The sequence below is a fragment of the Nerophis lumbriciformis genome, linkage group LG04 (assembly GCF_033978685.3).
Source record: "Nerophis lumbriciformis linkage group LG04, RoL_Nlum_v2.1, whole genome shotgun sequence".
NCBI lineage: Eukaryota > Metazoa > Chordata > Actinopteri > Syngnathiformes > Syngnathidae > Nerophis > Nerophis lumbriciformis.
In genome coordinates this window covers 36940507-36967012 of record NC_084551.2, presented here as the reverse complement: position 1 = coordinate 36967012, position 26506 = coordinate 36940507, and the positions used below count along the sequence as shown (strand labels likewise).

Here is a 26506-nt window from a genome sequence, read left to right as displayed (position 1 = left end):
AGCAAATAAAAAAATTAACAAAAATAAAAAAACAGTTCTCCGATTTTCTGCTGTTTTAATTAAACACGACATACAAAAAAAAAAACTGAATAAAGATATGTTCTGAAGCAATCAAAAAAATAAACAAAAATAGAGAACACTTTTAAAAATGTTCTGCTGTTTAAATTAAACTATGAATCTAAAATATAATTAATATATTTAATCAATAAATAAACTTTTTTTTTTGTTGGCCCTGCGATGAGGTGGCGACTTGTCCAGGGTGTACCCCGCCTTCCGCCCGAATGCAGCTGAGATAGGCTCCAGCAGCCCCCGCGACCCCAAAAGGGACAAGCGATAGAAAATGGATGGATAGATGTTTTTTTGTTTTGATACATTTATCCACATTTAAACAGTGTTGGGTTAGTTACTGAAAACCAGTAACTAGTTACAGTTACTATATTTCAAAAGTAACTCAGTTACTAACTCAGTTACTTACACCAAAAAGTAATGCGTTACTGTGAAAAGTAGCTATTTAGTTACTTCTCTTTTCTTCTTCTTCTTTTTTTTAAGGCTCCCAAGTACCTGGACAGTGAGTACATAAACATGGAAAGCGAGCTAAAGAAAACACTCCAAACTCTGCCTCTGCTCATCATTCATCACTGAAGGTACACACACTATGTCAATTCTCTTATATACTCTTTCATTCTAGACTTCTAGAGTGTTTGATTATCACATCACTCTAAATGTATAGACTATAAAGTTCACAAACATAAAGAGGGATCCTAGTGTGCCAGGCCAATCTTTCCTTTTCTGTAAACTAAAACTGAGGAGATGCGTAGAGTGTTCTGGGCTTCAGTACAGTGTTGATCTCATGAAGACATGATTTTATTTCACAATTCTTTGATTCCTTGGTTAGGCTTCGTGTATGTCATTAGGTGAAGCTAGTTTACATCTATATTGTTATTATGCTGTTTGTTACTTATGTATGTTATGTTGCAGCTATTTAAAATAGTTTTGTCAATTTGTTCTGGCCAGAAACAAATTGGCCCTTTGAAACATATCTTTGTATTTGTGTGTTGTATGTAGACCACATTGCTTAGCAGAGTTCAGTAGTGCAAATGCATGTCAAGTTGATCAACAGATTGTATTATTCTCCAGTGCAATAACAGTACTGAAATGAAGGCTAAAAGGGCATTAATGGGAGCTTTAAAAAAAAAAGAAGAAGAAAAAAAGTAACTAAATAGTTACTTTTCACAGTAACACAGTAAACTCCTTTTTGGTGTAAGTAACTGAGTTAGTAACTGAGTTACTTTTGAAATAAAGTAACTAGTAACTATAACTAGTTACTGGTTTTCAGTAACTAACCCAACACTGCCCAATGCCCACTAATGGTGATCATTAAAAGGACGGTAAAGACTGGAGTTGTATTCCAATGGCGATGGCCTACATTCCTCCATCAAGAAGACTGGCAGTGGGACAGTGCCTCTCTGTATGGTATGCACAGTTCAATCAATGACATGCACTAGGGGTCAACAGGTCCAACATATACACATTGATTGATTAAGACTTTTATTAGTAGATTGCACAGTACAGTACATATTCCGTACAATTGACCACTAAATGGTAACACCCAAATAAGTTTTTCAACTTGTTTAAGCTTGTCCACGTTAATCAATTAATGGTATAAATTTATACTATCAGCAATATATTTACTCTCTCTCTCTCTCTCTCTCTCTGCCCACTACTTGCTGTCCATATCCTACCAAGTCAGACCCACAGTTCCAATATCAATTTCTCTGTTCTCAATTGTTGATGACCGATGATAACAACCAAACCTACCCCCCCACCCCGGATTGTCAATAATGTAAAAAATTCAATGTGATTATCTTGTGTGATGACTGTATTATGATGATAGTATATATCTGATAGTATATATCTGTATCATGAATCAATTTAAGTGGACACCGACTTAAACAAGTTGAAAAACTTATTCGGGTGTTACCATTTAGTGGTCAATTGTACGGAATATGTACTTCACTGTGCAACCTACTAATAAAAGTCTAAATCAATCAGCATAATACAGTCATCATCACACAAGTTAATCATCAGAGTATATACATTGAATTATTTACATTATTTACAATCATAACATGACATTGTTATATTAAAACACAAACAATATGAATATATAACTAAAATAGTATTATTAAATACAATTACACACAGTCACGTAAATGCACATCGTATCTAACTTTAAACGTATTAGTGGAAAACAAAGGCGAGTGCGATCGATCACTCGTCAATCGACTGCACAACTTAGCCTAGGTTGTGCAATGGATCGCAGAGGCAAGTGAGCGGCGTGTACCGTGTAGCGGCAGAGCAAAACATGGAGAAAAACATCGGGTCTCTACAGGAGCAAGCCCTTAAGAGGAAAGAAAGATTAAAAGCACTAAGGGAAAAACAAATTCACGTAAGTAGATATCGAAGTAAGGCGGACAAAAAGTTAGAAATGTTCGTTGTTTTTGAGTCATGTACCAGTGTTAGCCGCGAGCTAGCCTGCTAGCGAAAGGCTAACCCATCACAACTTTTCAGCAAGCATGTTATAAAATCACTTCGTGAAACTCGTCTTAAACTGACTGTACTTATGTATTCTACATTTGTTCAGTCGTTGTTTAATGGTTTACGTTGAGGCTGTACCGTCATACATATTTTACATTTAAATAGACTACAATCCACTATCACGAATATACGTGTATATACATAAACACATACACATACAATAAACATCACATAGGACTTTGAGTGAGTTAGTGAGTTGAGTTTGGGTTTATTTCGAACATGCAAGCATACAACATGATTAGGGATGTCCGATAATGGCTTTTTGCCGATTTCCAATATTCCGATATTGTCCAACTCTTAATTACCGATACCGATACATACAGTCGTGGAATTAACACATTATTATGTCTAATTTGGACAACCAGGTATGGTGAAGATAAGGTCCTTTAAAAAAATAAAATAAGATAAATAAATTTTTAACATTTTCTTGAATAAAAAAGAAAGTAAAACAATATAAAAACAGTTACATAGAAACTAGTAATTAATGAAAATTAGTCAAATTAACTGTTAAAGGTTAGTACTATTAGTGGACCAGCAGCACGCTCAATCATGTGTGCTTACGGACTGTATCCCTTGCAGACTGTATTGATATATATTGATATATAATGTAGGAACCAAAATATTAATAACAGAAAGAAACAACCCTTTTGTGTGAATGAGTGTAAATGGGGGAGGGAGGTTTTTTGGGTTGGTGCACTAATTGTAAGTGTATCTTGTGTTTTTAATGTTGATTTAATAAAAAAATTTTTAAAAAACGATACCGATAATAAAATAAAACGATACTGATCATTTCCGATATTGCATTTTAAAGTATTTTTTCGGCCGATAATATCGGCAGGCCGATATTATCGGACATCTCTAAACATGATACATCACAATTTCCAGTTTCTCTTTTCAACATGTTCGAAAATGAGTAGGAAGAAGCAGAGCTTATTTAATCCTACCCCTTTTCTTTTACATAACAGTTGGTAAAACTTTATCCACAATATACTCCATAAGTAATCACAATAAAAATAAATAAATAAATAATACTCAGTGAAGTAAGTTACATTTCATATGGTGAGATGAGTAAGATTATTTTGAAAAAATTAACTTTGCCTTTTTTTTTTAAACAGGGACAGTACATATTAATGAACATCCATCCATCCATTTTCTACCGCTTATTCCCTTTGGAGTCGCGGGGGGCGCTGGAGCTTATCTCAGCTACAATCGGGCGGAATGTTAATATGCAAGATTGTAGCCGGTGTCTAATTTTAAACTTTCGTCCCTGCGGCAATTAATGCCAAACAGGACAGCACCAAACAACAGGAAAACAATGCCATATACATCAATAAAACAATAATAGAAAGTACAGTAGGACTCAAACAAAAATCAAAAACAATAAACCAAAATTACTAATGACAGACCACCAATTAAATGACCATAGACAGTTGGATTTAAGTGTAAGAGTGCTGAATTGCTGAAGTGCTAAAGCGCCTGAGTGCCAACTGCCAAAACATACAAGAAGAGAACTGCTCATTGCTTGTTACAAAGTGGTAATTCACAAGTTTGTAAAGTGCTGGTGTAAATTGCACACTGCCCTATAGCTTGTATTCCGTCACGTGACTTCTTCCCGGAAGTGAAAAACAGTGGTGGTCATCCAAGTAGGGCTGGGCGGTATATCGAATATACTCGATATATCGAATATACTCGATATATCGAATATACTCGATATATCACGGGTTTGTCTCTGTGCGATATAGAAAATGACTATATCGTGATATTCGAGTATATGTTCTCAGGCAGTTGCTTTTAGCTGCGGGCATTACACTACAGGCTTTTCTCACTCTTTCTTGTCTCTCCTTCTCACAGAGACTTCAAACAAACGCACCTTCTTACATACGTCACATACTGTCGCGTGTGCAACGTCATACGCTCTCGCGGAGCAGAGAGGTAGCGTTATTGGGTAACGTTAGCTGTGGTGCAAGCGGAGCGGTGCGAGTGGTAATACGAGAGAAAGAAGGTGCGAACTGGGTAACAAATGAAGGAAGAATTAATTCCCAAGAAAAACAGCACGGGGTCCGTCGTCTGGCGGTGGTTTGGCTTCAAGCGGGAAGATGTTGAAAAGACAACCGTAATATGTCAAGTATGCGGCAAAAGCGTTGCTACAAAAAGTAGCACTACTGCTAATTTGTAGCATCATTTGAAAGGTCACCCGCTAGAGAATGAGGAGTGCTTGAAACTCTGCATGTCAACATCTCCGTTAGGCGCCACACCCACAAAATGCCCAAGTAACCATTTCCAGATCAACACCGTATGAAAAAAATAGTCAACAACAGAAGGAGATAATGTCCGCAGTAACCTACCACATAGCGAAGGACATACACTATTTGATTTCCTATTGTGCAACTAATTTTTATTTGACAGTTATTGAAATATCTTGTGTGACATCATGCACAAAAGTGCACTTTATTTGTTTTAAACTATTGTAGTGGCGTTCTGTACAAAAAGTGAACTTTAATTTAGTGTCGTTTTGATATGTCATCTTGGTGACATCATTCACAAAAGTGGACTCATAGCTTGTTTTAAAATGTCTCTGACAATCTTGCACTTTCTGTTTTGGAAATGACATGAATGTTTGTGCCACTGCTTAATAACTGTTTAATAAATACAGTTTTGGTAAATTGACTTAGTTGTGATTTCCCTCTCTGCATGAAAGTTTAAAATTAGCATATATTAATGAAGTATGAACAAGAATGTTTTAATGTAGACACATAGAATCATCATACTGGTGTGGTTATATGCATCAAGTGTTCATTCAAGGCTAAGGAAAAATATCGAGATATATATCGTGTATCGTGATATGGCCTAAAAACATCGAGATATTTTAAAAAAAAAGCCATATCGTCCAGCCCTACATCCAAGCCAAAATAGCTGTTTTGGGGCGGTATAGCTCGGTTGGTAGAGTGGCCGTGCCAGCAACTTGAGGGTTGTAAGTTCGATCCCCGCTTCCGCCATCCTAGTCACTGCCGTTGTGTCCTTGGGCAAGACACTTTCAATCAATCAATCAATGTTTATTTATATAGCCCTAAATCACAAGTGTCTCAAAGGGCTGCACAAGCCACAACGACATCCTCGGTACAAAGCCCACATAAGGGCAAGGAAAAACTCACCCCAGTGGGACCTGCTCCCAGTGCCACCCACACTAGTTTAAATGTAACTTAGATATTGTGTTTCACAATGTAAAGCGCTTTGAGTCACTTGAGAAAAAGCGCTATATACCGGTAAATGTAATTCACTTCACAATTCACTTCACTTTTGCAGCAAGCAGCACGCAAACTCTCTGAGTACGGAGAGGGCCTAGATCTTCCTGAAAAAATCCATTCATCCATCCATTTTTTTTTTTTGTACCACAGATAGTCACACACACACTAGGTGTGGTGAAATTACCCTCTGCATTTGACCCATCACCTTGTTCCACTCCCTGGGAGGTGAGGGGAGCAGTGAGCAGCTGCGGTGGCCGCGCTCGGGAATCATTTTGGTGATTTAACCCCCAATTCCAATCCTTGATGCTGTGCGCCAAGCAGAGAGGTAATAGGTCCCATTTTTATAGTCTTTACTGCTTGTCCCTGACGGGGTCGCGGGGGTTGCTGGAGCCTATCCCAGCTGCACACGGGCGGAAGGCGGGATACACCCTGGACAAGTCGCCACCCCATCGCAGGGCCAACACAGATAGACAGACAACATTCACACTCACGTTCACACACTAGGGTCAGATACGAGCAAACAAATCTAGCTATGCAATGGAATAGATCCCTATACTTTATCAAAAAAGTATTTGTTGAGTGACTATCCGTTGGTGGATTTCCCAGACATATCAAACTATCTTTTGCTCCTGGCATCATTTTACATGACAAAACTGTTAATTACTTGGAAAAGCATGGTGACCTACAACTTCTTTGTGTGTGGCTGGGTCAAGCAAATTGGTATCAAGATTCTCCCGGGTACACGGTGGCACAGGGGTTAGTGTGTGTGTGTGTCTCACAATACGAAAATATACATAATTTTTGCTCGGGTAAGTTTGCCTTTCATGATTTAACTTTGCGTCTACAGCCATGTTTGTTGCCTTATTGTTGTTGCAAGTTTTGTTACAAGTATGCTTGTAACTACCGTATTTTCCGCACTATAAGGCGCACCTAAAAACCACAAACTTTCTCAAAAGCTGACAGTGCGCCTTATAACCCGGTGCGCTTTATATATGGATAAATATTAAGATTCATTTTCATAAAGTTTAGGTCTCGCAACTACGGTAAACAGCCGCCATCTTTTTTCCCCGTAGAAGAAGCGCGCGGTGCATGCTGGGATATGTGACGTTTCATTTCCATTTGTGTGTTTATGTAAAGACCCCAAAATGGCTCCTATTAAGTGTGTTGTCTGTCTAATTATAAATAATGCAGACGAGGCGTGTTAACTGAGTTCTCAACGTTTTCTCACAGCGTGCTCATAACCACATTCGAACTCCCAGCATACAACAACGCTTCTCAGGGCTACCGCGCATGCTCGTAACTATCGTTGCATGCTGGGTAGTGTAGTTGTTATATTTGCTAGCTCATAACAGCACATTGAGAGACACGCTTAAGCGCTTAATTCAATACTCGCCGTCATTCCGGGTGGATTGACAAAAGACCTCCAGCCGCTAGATATTGGTGTCAACAGGGCATTCGAAGCTAGACTGCTAACTGCGTGGGAACTTCTCAGGGCTACCGCGCATGCTCGTAACTATCGTTGCATGCTGGGTAGTGTAGTTGTTATATTTGCTAGCTCATAACAGCACATTGAGAGACACGCTTACGCGCTTAATTCAATACTCGCCGTCATTCCGGGTGGATTGACAAAAGACCTCCAGCCGCTAGATATTGGTGTCAACAGGGCATTCGAAGCTAGACTGCTAACTGCGTGGGAACTTCTCAGGGCTACCGCGCATGCTCGTAACTATCGTTGCATGCTGGGTAGTGTAGTTGTTATATTTGCTAGCTCATAACAGCACATTGAGAGACACGCTTACGCGCTTAATTCAATACTCGCCGTCATTCCGGGTGGATTGACAAAAGACCTCCAGCCGCTAGATATTGGTGTCAACAGGGCATTCGAAGCTAGACTGCTAACTGCGTGGGAACAATGGAAGACAGAAGGCGAACACACCTTCACTAAGACGAGGAGGCAGCGCCAGACGACGCCAACATCTGCCAGTGGATCGTAAATTTGCCCAACTTTTCACTTCGGACACCGAAGACGAAGGATTTACGAATGAAGAATAACTTCAGAAAGTGAGCGCTATGTTTATTTTGTGTGTTGTGACATTAACGTTCGAGCAACATTATGTTGCTATTGCTCTGCACTATTTTGAATTTTACTATGTTTGTGATTGCACATTTGCGTACATTTTGGGAGTGAACAGAGTTGTTAGAACGCTGGTTTTTAATATATTATTAAAGTTTGACTGACCTATCTGACTGTTTTTTTGACATTCCCTTTAGCGCAGCGTAGGCGTGGCTTATAGTCCGGGGCGGCTTATTGGTGGACAAAGTTATGAAATATGTAATTCATTGAAGGTGCGGCTAATAATCCGGTGCGCCTTATAGTGCGGAAAATACGGTATATCTCAACGCTGTGAATGTGCTGACAGCTTGATTTATGTTTGCTGCCTTTGGTAAAAGCTTAAGTCTTTCAGGTTCTGCTCACATTTGCTTTCTTTACCGTATTTTCCGCACTATAAGGCGCACCGGATTATTAGCCGCACCTTCTATGAATTACATATTTCATAATTTTGTCCACCAATAAGCCGCCCCGGACTATAAGCCGCGCCTACGCTGCGCTAAAGTGAATGTCAAAAAAACGCTGCGCTAAAGTGAATGTCAAAAAAACAGTCAGATAGTTCAGTCAAACTTTAATAAGATATTGAAAACCAGCGTTCTAACAACTCTGTCCCAAAATGTACGCAAATGTGCAATCACAAACATAGTAAAATTCAAAATGGTGTAGAGCAATAGTAACATAATGTTGCTCGAACGTTAATGTCACAACACACAAAATAAACATAGCGCTCACCTTCTGAAGTTATTCTTCATTCGTAAATCCTTCGAATTCTTCGTCTTCGGTGTCCGAATTGAAAAGTTGCGCAAGCGTGGTATCCAAAATGGCCGGTTCCGTCTCGTCGAAGTCATCGGGAGTCAGTGTCGCTGTTGTTCTGTGAATCCTGCCTTCCGGAAAGCTCGGACCACAGTTGTGACCGAAATATCTGCCCAGGCATTTACGATCCACTGGCAAATGTTGGCGTATGTCGTCCGGCGCTGTCTGCCCGTCTTAGTGAAGGTGTGTTCGCCTTCGGAGCTGTGTGAAAAAAGCCACCCGGCCTCTTCGCGTAAACTTCCCTTAACCACTCGCTCATCTTTTCTTCATCCATCCATCCCTTCGAGTTAGCTTTTATGATGACGCCGGCTGGAAAGGTCTCTTTTGGCAAGGTCTTCCTTTTGAATATCACCATGGGTGGAAGTTAGCATGGCAAGCTAGAACCACAGTGAAGGATGACTTCTCATTCCCTGTGGTGCGAATATTCACCGTACGTGCTCCCGTTCCACAGTGCGGTTCACAGGAATATCAGTTGCTGTGAAATACGGTAGTAATCCGTGTGCGGATGGAGAGATTGCGTCTTTTTATGAACCGGATCCTTTTCGCTTAGTAGGAGCCATTTTGTGGTCTTTACAGATGTAAACAGGAAATGAAACGTACGGTGATATCCGCGCGTTTTTTCTTCTTCTTCCGGGGGCGGGCGGTAGCTTACAGTAGAAGAAGAAGCGCTTCCTGTTCTATGGGGGCGGGTGCTTACCTTGGCGGTTGCTTGCGTAGAAGAAGAAGCGCTTCCTGTTCTACCGGGAAAAAAGATGGCGGCTGTTTACCGAAGTTGCGAGATCGAAACTTTATGAAAATGAATCGTAATAAAGCGCACCGGGTTATAAGGCGCACTGTTAGCTTTTGAGAAAATTTGTGGTTTTTAGGTGCGCCTTATAGTGCGGAAAATACGGTAATTTACCGTAGACTCGCCGAATTGGTGCTTTATGAAACACTTGTCGCAAAATTGTGTTTTAAGAAATACAAATAATATCAAGATAATACTTAAATGGGAAATACTAAATGTTAAAAATATATTAACGAAATGATCCCTGCAAACTTGTGCGTTATTTGACTTCTTCAAGAAAGGCTAAATGGCGCCAGGTATCCATTGAGAATAGATACTGGGTTGACCACCACGTAAATTTAATGAGCTGGACGTGACTTCAGGTAAATCCAAGCAATTGCACTTATTTTCCACACACGTGTGGGTGTGTGTGCGTGCAGGTATTAGTGCACAGGTTAGCATACATAGTTGTGATTATGTACACGCTACCTGAGCAGTCCTGGGTTCAATCCCGGTTTAAGCTTAGTTTAAGCAAAGTTTAAGCTTTGGTTTAAGACACCCTACCCGCTCCGTCCGCGACCTAGTATGCATGCGTGGAAAATGGCAGACGCGCATATCGTACATCAATAAAATAAAATATTGTATTTTTTTCTATACCTAAGTGAACCGTTGCTGTTTTATTAAAAAGTGTATCAATTTCAAACTACAAGAGGCGTGTGTATATGCATTAAAGAATATGTGGCAAACAGTTTAGTCAAATAGGTTACAAAAAACACATGAATCTCCTCAAAAAGCTTTTAAATTGGTATATTTTATGGATTATCTTGAATGACACTCTTCTTAATTTGTGCACATGCAGGCACAGTCATATGGATTTTTCCAAACACTGCATTCCAGTGAATATAAGTTTGGTTCTAACCAGACGAGAAGCAACATGATTTAGGCTGCTATGGCAAGATTTGGCATCTCTGGAGCTTAAGATCATGCCCTAGTATTCAGCCAGTGTGTAACATACCATATAGTATTATAATAATAATAATAATAATAATAACTGGGATTTATATAGCGCTTTTCTAAGTACCCAAAGTCGCTTTACATGTAGAACCCATCAATCATTCACACCTGGTGGTGGTATGCTACTTATATAGCCACAGCTGCCCTGGGGTAGACTGACGGAAGCGTGGCTGCAATTTGCGCCAACGGCCCCTCCGACCACCACCTATCATTCTTCATTCAATTCACCGGTGTGAGTGGCACCGGGGGCAAAGGGTGAAGTGTCCCGCCAAAGGACACAACGGAAGTGATTTTTTGGATGGTAAGAGGCGGGGAGCGAACCTGCAACCCTCAGGTTTCTGGCACGGTTGCTCTACCCACTACGCCATGCCGCCCCCTATTATACAGTTTTGGTCGTCTGCTTATCTTCAGAAAGTGTTGGAAAAACAAGTGTAAGTTATTAAATTGATTAACACACATACAGTATTGGACAATAAAACAAAACTGCACTTAATGTGCACAGGATTATTTTAAGTTTCACCAAGCATTTTGTTTTTTTAAATATGACCATTGTTCATGTTGTTCTGGAAAGAATGTGGCCCTCGAGCAGTTCAAACCTGGCTACGGTGTGCATTATTGTAGATGACACTGAGGAGTTGCAGTATGAAAACAAACTGACTTGGCAAGCCAAGTTTGACAGAAGACTGTTGACATTCTTTGCTTTCCTTTTGTACTCCATTTCAAGACTGAGTCAGAGCTATGAATTGTTGTAGCAGGTGAACAGGAAGCCTCGTCAGGAAAATATAACAGGGGCGGGATTTGATATCTTTTGTTAACTTGGACTTTTTCTCAGGATTCATGCTAGCCTGTTTTTACTTTTAAATTACCTCGCTGGTGTTGTGTTAAGCGGCTGTAACTGATGCAGTTTGTTAGGTCTTCTTTCTCGGATTTTCCAAAAGCACATTCTTAAAAGTCCTTTCTTAGCACACAAATCAAATTCAAGTAAAACATATTCAACAGGTGTGGTTTGACAACTTTGTATTGTAGTAATTTGAGTTAATTATACCCTGAAATTTACAACTACATCAGGGTTTTCCTTAGCTTGCCAATTAAGGCTGAAACGACGCGTCGACGTAGTCGACGTCATCGGTTATGTAAATACGTCGACGTCGTTTTTATGCTTCGACGCGTCGCATATTTACGTCACACTGCCGTCATGGCGGAGCGCAAAGCAGATGATGCGAGCGGTGCGAGCGAGGGAAAAAAAAGCACGCCAAAAGTCGTCAAAAGTGTGGGAGTATTTCAATAAACTGCCTAATAATGTTGTAGCGGTGAACAGCTGTCTCGTCAGCTGAAGCGCGAGCTCGCAACTGTGGCTGTTTAGCAACCAGCCAAACCCCACTTAATAAAATTATATTTTATCTTAGAGCACATCCGCATCCCTATTCACCTAGGCAACCCCGGGAAATGTATATAATTCGGCATTATTTCGGCCAGTCGGCTTATAAAATCAGAGCCGATCAGTTTACGTTCGCGCGCAGGTATAACGCGGCGCGCTCCTGTCTCATCTGCTGGTGCGCGAGCCCGGTAATTAGACCGCTGTGTCAAATCAAGGAGTACAAAAGACGCCAGCGCAGAGTGGAAAAAGGTTTAGTTCATTACAGATAACCCAGAGTTGTGCCAAAAGTATGTAAGATTTAATATTTCTCTTCGTGGGTGTGGCGCACCTGTTGCGCTGGTGAGATTGGGGGGGTTGTGTGCATGTAGCGTGCTTAGTCTGGAGGCTAAATACACACAGTGTGTTATGTAACTGTTGTTTAGTGTTGATATTCTTTGCTTAGTTTGATAAATGTTGGAGCAGTTTGCTTCATCAGGAGGGTGAAGTCGCTCAATTTAAAGTGTTGGATTTAACTGTGTTGGTGAGGGCGTAGAAAAAGGGGCATTTTTCTACCAGTAGACAGCGTTTAAGAGTGTTTCACTGCTAAATTAATAATATATTTATATTGAATATGGATTTTAAATATGTATCTAAATAGGTGGTTAATTGGTTAGGTATTTATGTATTTGCATATTGGGTTTTCTGTTGCATTTATCTATTGTGTTTCTGGTGTTAAATGTATTTTATATGTATCTTGGTGCATTTATGTTGAGACAATTTATTTAAAATCTGTTTTAACTTAAAGGGAAAAGATGTGTCCATTTTCTTGCACTTGTTTAATGGTTAAGAGTTTGATAGCCTAATTAATAGTTGTAAATTATGGGATTGATAATTGATTGATTTTTTACAGCATGTTAATCTTGTGGTGTTTTGTCCTTAAAGGTTTTTCACCTACTAAAGAAGCTAAAGGCTACTAAAGGCTACTAAAGACAGCTAATGACAGCTAAAGAAACTAAAGTCTATTAACACTGCTAAAGACTGCTAAAAAGACTAAAGAAGAAAAAAGAAGCTGTTTCTTGGTTGGAAAAACTGTTGCAAACTAAAGGAAAATAAAAGGAAAAAGTAACTACGGTCTGGTCTTTTGAGTGAAATCCAGAAGCCACATTCTGCATTGGTACATCCCTTCAAGTGTGGGATAAGCACAGCGAAAAAAGCAAAACACTTGACAGTTGTTGTATGCACACTGTGTCGAGCGGAAATGGCCTATCATAGCAGCACAACGGCTATGAAGGAACATTTGAAAAGAAAACACCCGACAGCGTTCTTGCCATCACCATCAACTAGTCAATCGTCCGCGTGAGTATACGTTGTCATCATTACACAAAATCATGAATGTGTCATTTGTATCTGCGTTGTAAATTCATAAACTAAAACACTGTTTCGCTCTGAGAGGCGCGTTTGGCGTGCCTGTTCAGTGTTTACAAAGACGCGCTCCTCTTTAACGCTAACGTTAATTAGTTGTGCAAATACCTTTTACAACATTAACAGTTACATATACTATGTACAAACCAACAATTAACTTTCACTTTAATCATACTATCATTGTTGTGTTATTAAGCAAAATAAGCAATACTTTTACTTTTGTTGAAATGTTTACACTGTTACAGAATATTTCGTTTTGCACTTTTTTGTATTGGATGTTTATCTTTATTTTTGCACATTTTAAAGCAAAATAAGCAATACTTTTACTTTAGAAATGCTTATAATATTGCAGAATATTAAGATTTGCACTGGATGTTTACTTTTATATTTGCACATTAAAAAGCAAATAAGCTACTTTTAATTTTGTTAAATGTTAAAAGTTTTAAATGTTTACATTGTTACAGAATATTTTGTCACGTTGTTGTCAATGTTGACTGAGTGGCCATACTTTTTTTTTTGTATATAAAAGTCATGCCTTTTGAAAAAACTGGCCAACATTTATTTTTTCATCTTCATTTTAAATTAAAAAAATAATCGGTAAAAGGAAAAATAATCTATAGATTAATCGAAAAAAATAATCTATAGATTAACCGATTAATCGAAAAAAATAATTATAGATTAATCGATAGAAAAATAATCGTTAGCTGCAGCCTTATTGCCAATACATTAGTGGCGGTGGATGTGTGGTTAGGGGCCTGGTCAATGTAATGTAATCTTATAATTTGCATAATCAACGATAATGCATTTCTTTTCTTTAAAAAGGCAAGAAAAATTGCAATTTAAAGCAATTTTTTAGTTGTTTATCGCTCTGCCAGTGGACAAAAGCGGTAGTGTTTTGCCTGAAGGAAGACCACATTTCCCTTGAGGACTAGCGCAAAGTGCCGTAACTCGTCAGAAACTACTGTCCCGTGGATACAAACTGACACGATAATACCACAATAATTCAGTATGACTGATCTTTCCGTATTAGGAACCTACATACAGTATTTTACTCAAACTTTATATTTGCGGTTTGCAGTCATCGCATTGTTTTTTTCTTTATATAGTACTTTAGAGTTTGTTGCGTGGTTGGTTGTGTCAATGTGGAACTGCAAACTATCAAGCTGGTGACCATTTATTGAAATCACGCAAATTTCCGATAACTCACATTGGCATTATCATTTTGATTTAAACATCGAAAATCACTTGCAATTAAGCTGAGCTTCCTTTGCAGCCTAATTAATAACAATTGCCACTGCCGTGTACCCATATCCCCAGCAGGTCTCCAAGATAAACAGCTTCTGGCATGTTATAACAGTACGGCTAAGGGAAGTCGGCAAGTCAGATCCGTAACTTCGGGACAAGGCTCTTAGGGCTGGGTCGGTATAGCTGGTGTGCGAAGGAGGAGCCACAGCCCAAGCCACCAGCCGCCAGACCCAAGGTGCGGGTGGTCCCTCGGTCGTACCGCCGACACAAGCCCCGTGCGCAATTTCTTCCACTGAAAGAGTGCCACTGTCCTCTTAATATTTGCACATTGCACATTTTGTAGATCGCTGTACACGGGTATATCTCGGATATATTGAAGTACGCCCACATCACAGACATGCTTCTTCCTCTACAGACAATCACGTGCGTATTGATTATGTCATCAGAATATTCTGTTTCGGCAGTACTCTTTTGGTGATCCAAGTCTTTCTGTGGCCGAATTTTTGGCACATCAACTTAATGTGCTCAACACAGGAATGTAGGGCTGCAACTAACAATTATTTTGATAATTGATTAATCTGTCGATTATTACTTCGATTAATTGATTAATAATCGGATAAAAGAGACAAACTACATTTCTATCCTTTCCAGTATTTTATTGGGAAAAAACAGCATACTGGCACCATACTTATTTTGATTATTGTTTTTCAGCTGTTTGTAAATGTTGCAGTTTATAAATAAAGGTTTAAAAAAAAAAAAAGTTGCCTCTGCGCATAGCATAGATCCAACGATTCGATGACTAAATTAATCGCCAACTATTTTTATACTCGATTTTAATCGATTTAATGGATTAGTTGTTGCAGCCCTACAGGAATGGAACATTATCCTATCCATTATCCTAAAAATCATTAGAATAAAGTCATATTCTTTTACAAGTAAAATATTATGGGGGAATGTTTTACTAGTAGTTAATTAATCAAAGTAAAAGTAGGCATAATTTTGAGAATAAAGGCTAAATAATAGAATACATGAAGTATTAATAGTACAGGTAAAAGGCTAAACACAATTATTAATATTAAAATCAAGCTTAATATGAGAACAAAATGTTTAGTATGCAATACTATTGTTATTGTTAAAACATTTATTTCCAGGTAAATAATGATCATTTACCGTATTTTCCGCACTATAAGGCGCACCGGATTATTAGCCGCACCTTCTATGAATTACATATTTCATAATTTTGTCCACCAATAAGCCGCCCCGGACTATAAGCCGCGCCTACGCTGCGCTAAAGTGAATGTCAAAAAAACGCTGCGCTAAAGTGAATGTCAAAAAAACAGTCAGATAGTTCAGTCAAACTTTAATAATATATTGAAAACCAGCGTTCTAACAACTCTGTCCCAAAATGTACGCAAATGTGCAATCACAAACATAGTAAAATTCAAAATGGTGTAGAGCAATAAATAGCAACATAATGTTGCTCGAACGTTAATGTCACAACACACAAAATAAACATAGCGCTCACCTTCTGAAGTTATTCTTCATTCGTAAATCCTTCGAATTCTTCGTCTTCGGTGTCCGAATTGAAAAGTTGCGCAAGCGTGGGATCCAAAAATGGCCGGCTCCGCCTCGTCGAAGTCATCGGATTCAGTGTCGCTGTTGTTGTGCAGCAGTTCTGTGAATCCTGCCTTCCGGAAAGCTCGGACCACAGTTGTGACCGAAACTATCTGCCCAGGCATTTACGATCCACTGGCAGATGTTGGCGTATGTCGACCGGCGCTATCTGCCCGTCTTAGTGAAGGTGTGTTCGCCTTCGGAGCTGTGTGAAAAAAGCCACCCGGCCTCTTCGCGTAAACTTCCCTTAACCACTCGCTCATCTTTTCTTCATCCATCCATCCCTTCGAGTTAGCTTTTATGATGACGCCGGCTGGAAAGGTCTCTTTTGGCAAGGTCTTCCTTTTGAATATCACCCTGGGTGGAAGTTAGCATGGCAAGCTAGAACCACAGTGAAGGATGACTTCTCATTCTCTGTGGTGCGAATATTCACCGTACGTGCTCCCGTTCCACAGTGCAGTTCACAGGAATATCAGTTGCTGTGAAATACGGTAGTAATCCGTGTGCGGATGGAGAGATTGCGTCTTTTTATGAACCGGATCCTTGTCCTTTGTAGGAGCCATTTTGTGGTCTTTACAGATGTAAACAGGAAATGAAACGTACGGTGATATCCGCGCGTTTTTTCTTCTTCTTCCGGGGGCGGGTGAAGCGCTTCCTGTTCTATGGGGGCGGGTGCTTTCCTTGGCGGTTGCTTGCGTAGAAGAAGAAGCGCTTCCTGTTCTACCGGGAAAAAAGATGGCGGCTGTTTACCGAAGTTGCGAGACCGAAACTTTATGAAAATGAATCGTAATAAAGCGCACCGGGTTATTAGGCGCACTGTCAGCTTTTGAGAAAAATTGTGGTTTTTAGGTGCGCCTTATAGTGCGGAAAATACGGTATCTGTAATATTACTAGAATAAAGTTGTAATAATATGAGGTAAGTGATACTAATGTTATTGTTGTAAAATGTGTGAGTTACTTTATTGTGAAGGTGATGACTTTTATTGGAACATACAGTATTGATATGTTGTTGTTTTTTATCTCAACAGGGACAAGAGCCTGAAGATGGTGAGCCAAAGCATAAAAAGGCTGCTCCGGAGGAGGAGAGGATGGAGGAGAGACACAGGTTAGAGCTTCACATGAAGTTGTCTTTTATAGTTGTGGACCTATTTGTTATGTTTGGCTTGTCGATGGAAGTAAAACATTTATCTTAACACTAATTAGCATTGATACCTTGCATACTGTTTACACTGGCTACTCGTATGGCCTTGTGCTAATAATAGATACTCAAATATTCTGCAGTCGGTGCGAAGAAGAAACAGCAGCCATCTTTCCTGTCCTACAGGACCTTTTTCCATTGTTTATATTTAATGAGTGTGAGGTGACGACACCAAAGGGAGTGCCTCTGTATTTCCTCCCGTCCAACACAATAGAGCACTCTCAACATAATGAATGAGTGGAATGGCCTAATAGTAATATTTGTCCTAAAGGAGGCATAAAACAGTCTTGTTGACTTTGTCCTTTTATACAAACTAAGACACATTTGAGCGAGTGTGTCATGTGTCACAGTGTTAAAAATTTGATGAGGGATCACATTGCAAAGCTGGTGTTTAAAGAGCATGGTAGTCCTGTTTGCATTGAGTGCATCTCAGCAAAGTTGAAGAAAACAAGTTTATCTTTAACTTTTAGGGTTAATGGTTCTCTGGGGGCATTTCACTGCCCTTGAATGGGAAATGTAGTGTGATTTTAGTGGAGCCATTTTGTTTTTAAAGTCCATTGGAAACACTTGGAGAGGGACACATTCATATTGAAGTTTTTTTTTAGGACGATGACAACAGCAGTCAGTGGAAGCAAAGGGCAACGGAGTTACTTTTGTCTTGAATAAATATTTGGACAGTTAGTGTTTGTTGATAGGATATTAATCTTTCCAAGAGGAGTATTCCTAAAACATTGTGACCATTTTGTTGAAACACTAGTTGTCAAATTAGAATTTGTACACATCCTTGTGCAGCGGAACCTCGAAGGTTGAATGTTAGGAATGTTCTAAACACCTGATTCCATGTCATATTTAGCAGAAATGCTGCCTTGTCAGAAGTTTGTGTTGACTTATAGTGTCATCATGTAGAGATTGACCATATGGCCTAGAATCTATATCTAAATATGTATATAAACGATACGTATCACAATATACTATCTGATATGTAAATGGTAATACAACCATTTCAAAACGGGTTGCAATGGCTCCTAAATGATTGCTGACGTATGCGGTAACATATTGTCATTTTCAGTTGTATTATTTTGTCAAAACCATTATTATTCTACATGTTAATTTACTGTTAATATATGGTTAATTTCTTTTGTAACATAGTTCTATCTACATTTTTGTCAAAATATACGAAGTACCATATTTTCCAGAATATAGATTACAAATCACACCCTTTAACTTTCAGGAAAAACATTTTTTTCTCCATATATTAGCTGCAACTATAGGCCGCATATACTGTATATACGTTGCGAAATAAGTTATTTATACAGAAATATTTTGTAAATGTTTATTTACATACCTTAATCATTTCCAAACTGTGCCTGTAACACAGCAGTAAAACGGCTGATCAAACAAAACCAAAGTCATGGACCCAATACATTCTGAAGCTAGCTTTCCAATCAGCTAAACAGACTCAATAACTCCAGGGTGACGTCTTGGTGAATTTGTGAAACTGAAACAATACAAAAATAATGCCGTTATAAATTGATAATACTAACACTCACAAACGTGTTAGGATATTAGCTAATGCTGACGGCGCTCGCTTTATTACATTACGATAGCACTTACAATTATGCATGGAAACACTCCTACAGAAATCACATGTGGAACGGTTTGGTAAGTATGAACAGTTTTAGTTAAATTGTAAAACTTACAAATGTTGCTGGAGTACTGAATGAAGAATTTATACAAGTCGAAACGCTATAAACAGCTAAAAGACAGAATGGGACTTATACTTCCAGTTGAAAGCAATAAATGGAAGGACACTGCAGCACTTGCAGTGAGAGAACTTCTCCAAAAGATGGTGCCCTAGCACAAACAATAACACACCTTTTCAGTGTTTTTAAAAACAATTTTTAAAACTATTTGCATTTTAACCTTCAGCAAAGAAACATTCATAAATTAGCCACACCATTCAAAGCGTGGGAAAAAATTTGCGATTTATACTCCAGAATTTACTGTATTTATTTTCCTGTTGTTTCGATGCTTTATCAGTTTTGGGTGATACTACAAATTTGGGTATCAATCCAATACCAAGTAGTTACAGGGGCAGTATTGACCATACCAATTGCTGATACTATATTATTATATTATTGGCTCTAATTTAAATAATTTTAAATCCCTCCGGTGTCCAGAGACTTATTTCCTACGTTTGTAAACAATAAAAAAAAGACAAAATAAACTTTTTTTTTTTGTGATAATAAAAATACAAATCTACCGTTTAGTTATATTGTAATACTTACAACGGTTGCATGGAGTGATGAGTGAAGAATCCATAAGAGTAGAAACAATATGGACGACTAGAAGACAGAACGGCACTTGTAATTTACTTTCGGTTCAAAGCACTATACAGAAGAAAATACTGTGTAGACGTTCGCCCTGCAGCACCTGCAGTGAGCGAACTCATCCAAAAGATGGCGCCACAGCACAAACAATAACACACCACGTTAGCGTCTTTACTTGTTTTATGAAAACTATTTGCAGTATGGCCGTTAGCAAAGAAAATTCCATTAATGAGTCGCACCGTTTTATAAGTTGCAATGTTTAAAGCGTAGGAAAAAAGTAGCGGCTTATAGTCCGAAGTTTACGGTAATAGCTTTAGTATTTATTTAATCTAAAAGCCACCGATGACGAGCCAGGTCACGTCAACGAATTGAATGCCGCTTCAGCTGGCGATGCGGGCTTCCACGGAACGGTCACACCTGTGGCCCCCAACGAGGCAAGAGTGAGCAGCAGTGGCACATCAGCAGCCATAAGGACCCACGCCCGGGTCCTGGGCATTGCTGCTGACGGCGCAGAGGGCGTCCATAAAAAGGCCACATTCGTGGCCGATGAGGCTGACCTGAGTGAGAACAGCGCTCTAGAAGCTGTGAAGAACCATGCACGGGTCCTGGGCGTTGCTGGCAATGGCCCAGAGAGCATCCATGAAACAGCCACACTTTTGGCCGACGAGGAGAAGGTGTGTGGGTGCCAGACAGGCGCCTCCGCAGCAGGCGAGCTGGGCGTCACGCGGGCTGCTGGGCAGGAGGTCTAGCTGGATGCAGAGCTGGAGGTGAGGCTGAAGCGGACTGCAGAGCTGGAGGCGAGGCTGGAGCTGACTGCTCAGCTGGAGGCGACGCAAGAGGCTGGCTGCAGAGCTAGAGGCGACGCAGAGGTTGGCTGCAGCGCTGGAGGTGACACAGAGGCTGGCTGAAGAGCTGGAAGACCCACTGAAGACGAGAATGGTGGCGTCGTCGGAATACTCACTGGAGACGAGGATGTGGTGTCGTAGGAAGACCCACTGGAGAGGATGGTAGCGTCGTCGGAAGAACTGGAGAGGATGCTAGTGGCGTCTGCAGGCCCACTGCGATAGCTGGTGGCTTCTGCGAGCCCACTGCAGTAGCTGGTGGCTTCTGCGAGCCCACTGGAGTAGCTGGTGGCATCTGCATGCCCACTGGAGTAGCTGGTGGCGTCTGCAGGCCCACTGGAGTAGCAGGCTGCTGGGCTGGACGTATGACCGGGGGAGGCAGCCGTGCAGGAGGTGGCGGCTTAGCTGGACGTAGGACCAGGGGGCGGCAGCCGTGAAGGAGGCAGCAGCCTGGCTGGAGCGAGTTTGGCTTGTGCGAGTGTCAAAACAAGAAGTGGATTCACCATTTCCAGCTCCCTTAGCACCTTCTCACCACTTATCCATCCATGCCACACTGTACTTCTCTGTAGGGTGCCTCATTGAAGGAGGCAGATCTTTTGGATGTTGCAGATAGGCAGAAGGAAGAACTGGCGGTGACGATATCTTCGGAGGTAAAGCTGAAGACGCCCCCGCTGGGGAAGAGGTGGGTAGCACCCTTGAAGGAGAACTGGCACTGGAGGAAGCTGTGTGTGACCAGCTCCACAGTTCCCAGAACTAGCCCCCTGTCAGGAAGCACATTCAAAACGCTCTCTCAAGGTAGTGGGAGGAGCTGTTCAGTGACCTTAGCGGGAGCAGACCCCAAGGGTGGGTGGGCTTTGGGCAGCCCAGGAGACTGCATTAGTGCTACTGTACAAACCAATATTTCAAACAATAAAAGCTTAGCCATTAAAACCGTTGAAATACTAAGACTAAAACACTATTAGTGAAGCATAAGAAACAAAACACATGCAAAATAGTGTTTTTTCTAACAATGTGTCTATTTTAATTATTTAAAGGGGAACATTATCACCAGACCTATGTAAGCGTCAATATATACCTTGATGTTGCAGAAAAAAGACCATATATTTTTTTTACCGATTTCCGAACTCTAAATGGGTGAATTTTGGCGAATTAAACGCCTTTCTATTATTCGTTCTCGGAGCGATGACGTCACGTTGTGACGTCACATCGGGAAGCACTCCGCCATTTTCTCAAACACCGAGTCAAACCAGCTCTGTTATTTTCCGTTTTTTCGACTGTTTTCTGTACCTTGGAGACATCATGCCTCGTCGGTGTGTTGTCGGAGGGTGTAACAACACGAACAGGGACGGATTCAAGTTGCACCAGTGGCCCAAAGATGCGAAAGTGGCAAGAAATTGGACGTTTGTTCAGCACACTTTACCGACGAAAGCTATGCTACGACAGAGATGGCAAGAATGTGTGGATATCCTGCGACATTCAAAGCAGATGCATTTCCAACGATAAAGTCAAAGAAATCTGCCGCCAGACCCCCAGGAAAATAGAGCAGATGAGGGTATGTCTACAGAATATATTATTTGATGAAAACTGTGCTGTCTGCACTCTCAAAGTGCATGTTGTTGCCAAATTTATTTCATATGCTGTAAACCTAGTTCATAGTTGTTAGTTTCCTTTAATGCCAAACAAACACATACCAATCGTTGGTTAGAAGGCGATCGCCGAATTCGTCCTCGCTTTCTCCCGTGTCGCTGGCTGTCGTGTCGTTTTCGTGGGTTTCGCTTGCATACGGTTCAAACCGATATGGCTCAATAGCTTCAGTTTCTTTTTCAATTTCGTTTTCGCTACCTGCCTCCACACTACAACCATCCGTTTCAATACATGCGTAATCTGTTGAATCGCTTAAGCCGCTGAAATCCGAGTCTGAATCCGAGCTAATGTCGCTATAAACTTGCTGTTCTACCCGCCATGTTTGTTTGTATCGGCATCACTATGTGACGTCACAGGAAAATGGACGGGTGTATATAACGATGGTTAAAATCAGGCACTTTGAAGCTTTTTTTAGGGATATTGCGTGATGGGTAAAATTTTGAAAAAAACTTCGAAAAATAAAATAAGCCACTGGGAACTGATTTTTAATGGTTTTAACCCTTCTGAAATTGTGATAATGTTCCCCTTTAACAAAAAGATTTCAATGTATGTATAAATACTTCTTAACACATTCAACAATACTGCGATGATAATGATAACCGTGATATTAAATTGTCATACAGTTACATCCCTACTGAGCAATTTGCTCATTACCGCTATTAGAACACTGGTGGTGTTGCTGTTGTGTTGTACCAAATACTCGTTGATAAATGACCTTGTGGTCAGAGAGAGCTATGTTTTACTTTCAACTTTTTCACACACGCCAAATCAATATTAAAGTTTACAGGGTTTTGTTTGTCAGATTTTGGAAATAGCAGCCTCCCTTGCATTCGGCATTTAAATTAAATAAACACACCGGCTAAAAAAATTTCACCCGACCTTTGGGGCATTTTCCTTTCCACATTTTTAATGCACATCTGGAATTCTAAATGAAGTCGACATGGTGTTAAATGTTGGTGAGATGGATCAATAGCCATCTTTTTGCTCACACTGCCTCTTCTGTGAGCAGAGGGCTAATAGTGGCAAACACGAGCAGCATCCCTACCCTCAGCCATACAAGGCATGCATCTGTCTGTGAATGAATGAATGTGTCGGCTACGTGCCCCTGCTAGCTTCATCGCATGGCTCAGAGTAGCCTAGAACTCCCTTCTTAATCCACAGGCGCTTTAGTTTGCCTTCATATCACCCTGCTGGACCCTGTGTGGTCGCTGAGCCCAACCTGCCAAGAATTCCTCAAAGAGAGATGATGAAAGTAATTAGACTGTCAAGGGCAACATTCCTTGGCTCCTTGTTGTCTGTGCCCGGGAGCAGGTGGGACATGTTAACTAGACTGCTTTCTAGGGTGGAAAAAGGGGGACTTTATTCCACCCAGCCTCCAGTCTGTCAACAGGCAGTCATGCAGGGATGCAGATGGTCTCTTGATGGAGTCCCCTCAGTCTCATGCCTGTAGCACCCCCTGCTGGTGGACACTGTCTCATACTTGTGTTTGTGCTCAGGGATCTGAAGCTGAGGAACTACATTCCAGAAGATGAAGGGCTGAAGGAGAGGCAGGTGCCCAAAGCCAAACCTGCATCAGGTTAGTTGGGAATACTACATTTGTATTGTTTAATGTTTTCAATGTTGTACTGCTGCTGCACAATACACAAATATTTATATGGTGTACTAATAATGCAGGAAGTGTATAATTGACTTGATGAGAGCATTTTCTTGTTCACAGTGGAGGACAAAGTCAAAGACCAGTTACAGGCAGCCAATCCTGAGCCCATCATTGAAGAAGTGGTGTGTACTTCTTTCTACTAACCTTTTTTTTTCTATCTAAACAAATAAGTTGTTTATACAATCTATGTTCTACTCAGGATTTAGCGAACCTCGCCCCAAGAAAACCAGACTGGTAAGAACTTTTTGGTTCTTAACACAATTACACATTTGTATTAAGCTTATCTTATTAAATTTAGAATGTGCTGTTATTGTTGTAAATCAAATAATGTATTTATTTAATTTAAAATTTTTGTACAAAAAAAATTGCTCGTGCACTAAACAAAGACAAAAAACTACTAATGGCTCCCATTTAAATCATTTGGGTTTTGCCATCAAACCCCTCGTGTATCCAGAGACTTAATCCCTGAGTTTGTAAACAATAAAACAACAACAAAAGTGACATTTTAAAAACAAAAAAACCCAATAAAAATAAAAATATTGATTAATCACTTTCGTATCGTTTATATATCGATATTGTGTGTGGCATGCTTAGCCATTCCTTTTGGTGAAGATTAGTATCTTAGAATAAACATCATAGCATATTCGATTGGTTTAAGCCTTTTTTATGAAATGAAAAACATAAACATTGTAAACATTATTAGAGATGTCCGATAATATCGGCCTGCCGATATTATCGGCCGATAAATGCTTTAAATTGTAATATCGGAAATTATCGGTATCGGTTTCAACCTCCCGATTTTCCGGTGAGACTCCCGAATATCAGTGCCCCTCCCGAAAATCTCCCGGGGCAACCATTCTCCCGAATTTCTCCCGATTTCCACCCGGACAACATAATTGGGGGCGTGCCTTAAAGGCACTGCCTTTAACATCCTCTACAACCTGTCGTCACGTCCGCTTTTCCTCCATACAAACAGCGTGCCGGCCCAGTCACATAATATATGCGACATTTACACACACCTAAGTGAATGCAAGCATTGTTGATCAACAGCCATACAGGTCACAGCCGTATAAACAACTTTAACACTGTTACAAATATGCGCCACACTGTGAACCAACACCAAACAAGAATGACAAACATCTCTCGAATTCGAAGGTCTCAAGGTTGGCAAGTATGCTCTAGTATACTCTGGACTGAAGCTGTGTGCCTTCATTGTTTTTGAGGCATGTTTAAAAAAAATAAATAAAAAAAATAATGCACTTTGTGAAAGTCGAAATATAGTATTTCCCATAGTTGTAGTGGGTATTAGGATTATCTCAGGGAGAGCATGTCCCAAATTCCAAGCTGCTGTTTTGAGGCATGTTTAAAAAAAATAATGCACTTTGTGACTTCAATAATAAATATGGCAGTGCCATGTTGGCATTTTTTTCCATAACTGGAGTTAAAGTTCTCTTATTTTGGAAAACCTTGTTTTTGATTGATAGATTGAAACTTGTATTAGTAGATTGCACAGTACAGTACATATTCCGTACAATTGACCACTAAATGGTAACACCCCAATAAGTTTTTCAACTTGTTTAAGTCGGGGTCCACGTTAATCAAGTCATGGTAAAGTTACATTGTTTAATGCACATAGCGGGGCATCACAACAAAATTAGGCATAATAATGTGTTAATTACACGAGTGTATATATCGGAATCGGTAATTAAGAGCTGGACAATATCGGAATATCTAGTATCGGCAAAAAAGCCATTATCGGACATCTCTACATATTATATTATCGTTTATAAAGCCAAATCGCATGTATAAAAATATTGATATCACAAGGTAACTTATTGTTGTCATTCACAGTACAATTGTAATGCACTAGCATCAACTATACTGATATTGTATTATTGTACTGTATTGACTCTGGAGTCTCCAATATCATACCTGTATCAAAATATTTCGTATCGTTATCGCCTCCTATACAGTATTGTTTCATTAGCATACAAAATCAATATCAAAATGTATTATTTAGTGCTGTCAAATGATTATTAAAAAAAAAATCACATTAATCAGTTTAAAAATTACCCAGTTCAAAAAGGGAAATGTGGGCGCCGGTCCTGTTCCTATGATTGGGACATCTGTAGTATCTCCTGAAAAAGAGTCAAGTCAACAAATTCAGTATTGTCTAAATGTGTCAATAGTAGGATTGAAGTTGATGTGTTGTGGTTTTAGGGATCTCAAACGGGATGTTGCAAAGAAACTGGAGAAGCTATCAAGGAGAACACAAAGGGCCATCGCTGAACTCATCCGTGAGTACTTCCTGTTTCTTTCCTCGATCCCAAAAGGACACAAAACAGCACCTCTGCTCGAATCCGATCCGTATCTTCTGTTCAATTATGAACATGAATAAATCAAAGTGTTTGTGTGCAGGCGATCGCCTGCGAGGCAGCGAGGAGGAGCTGGCTGCAGCGGTGGGAGCTATGCAAGAAGAGCAGAGGGACTCAGACTGACTTGGACTGAATAAAGGTCACTGTGGAAAATGTGGAGCATCACAAGGCAGGGAACATATTGGCACGTGACGGCAGCTTCGTCTAGTCTTTTTATTTTTGTACAATGAAAATCCAATGATACAATCTTGTATATGTGTAATTCAATTATAAACA

The 26506-nt window shown here is 40.1% G+C and overlaps 1 protein-coding gene across 1 annotated transcript; it reads left to right on the top strand.

Moving 5' to 3' along the window:
* The first annotated feature begins 2279 nt into the window (after positions 1–2279).
* On the top strand, positions 2280–26506 carry ccdc12 (coiled-coil domain containing 12). The gene is made up of 7 exons (XM_061954321.1): positions 2280–2449; positions 17213–17289; positions 23695–23774; positions 23916–23977; positions 24055–24089; positions 26076–26152; positions 26274–26506. Exons 1-7 carry the CDS (start codon positions 2366–2368, stop codon positions 26351–26353), a joined length of 495 nt encoding a protein of 164 aa, XP_061810305.1. The 5' UTR covers positions 2280–2365; the 3' UTR covers positions 26354–26506.

Excerpts from the sequence above, each read along its gene's own strand:
- ccdc12 (XM_061954321.1), top strand. The coding sequence starts at position 2,366 with ATGGAGAAAAACATCGGGTCTCTACAGGAGCAAGCCCTTAAGAGGAAA. Across the intron at positions 17,290-23,694 it reads AGGATGGAGGAGAGACACAG|GGATCTGAAGCTGAGGAACT; the intron begins GTTAGAGCTTCA and ends GTTTGTGCTCAG. Across the intron at positions 24,090-26,075 it reads GCCCCAAGAAAACCAGACTG|GGATCTCAAACGGGATGTTG; the intron begins GTAAGAACTTTT and ends TTGTGGTTTTAG.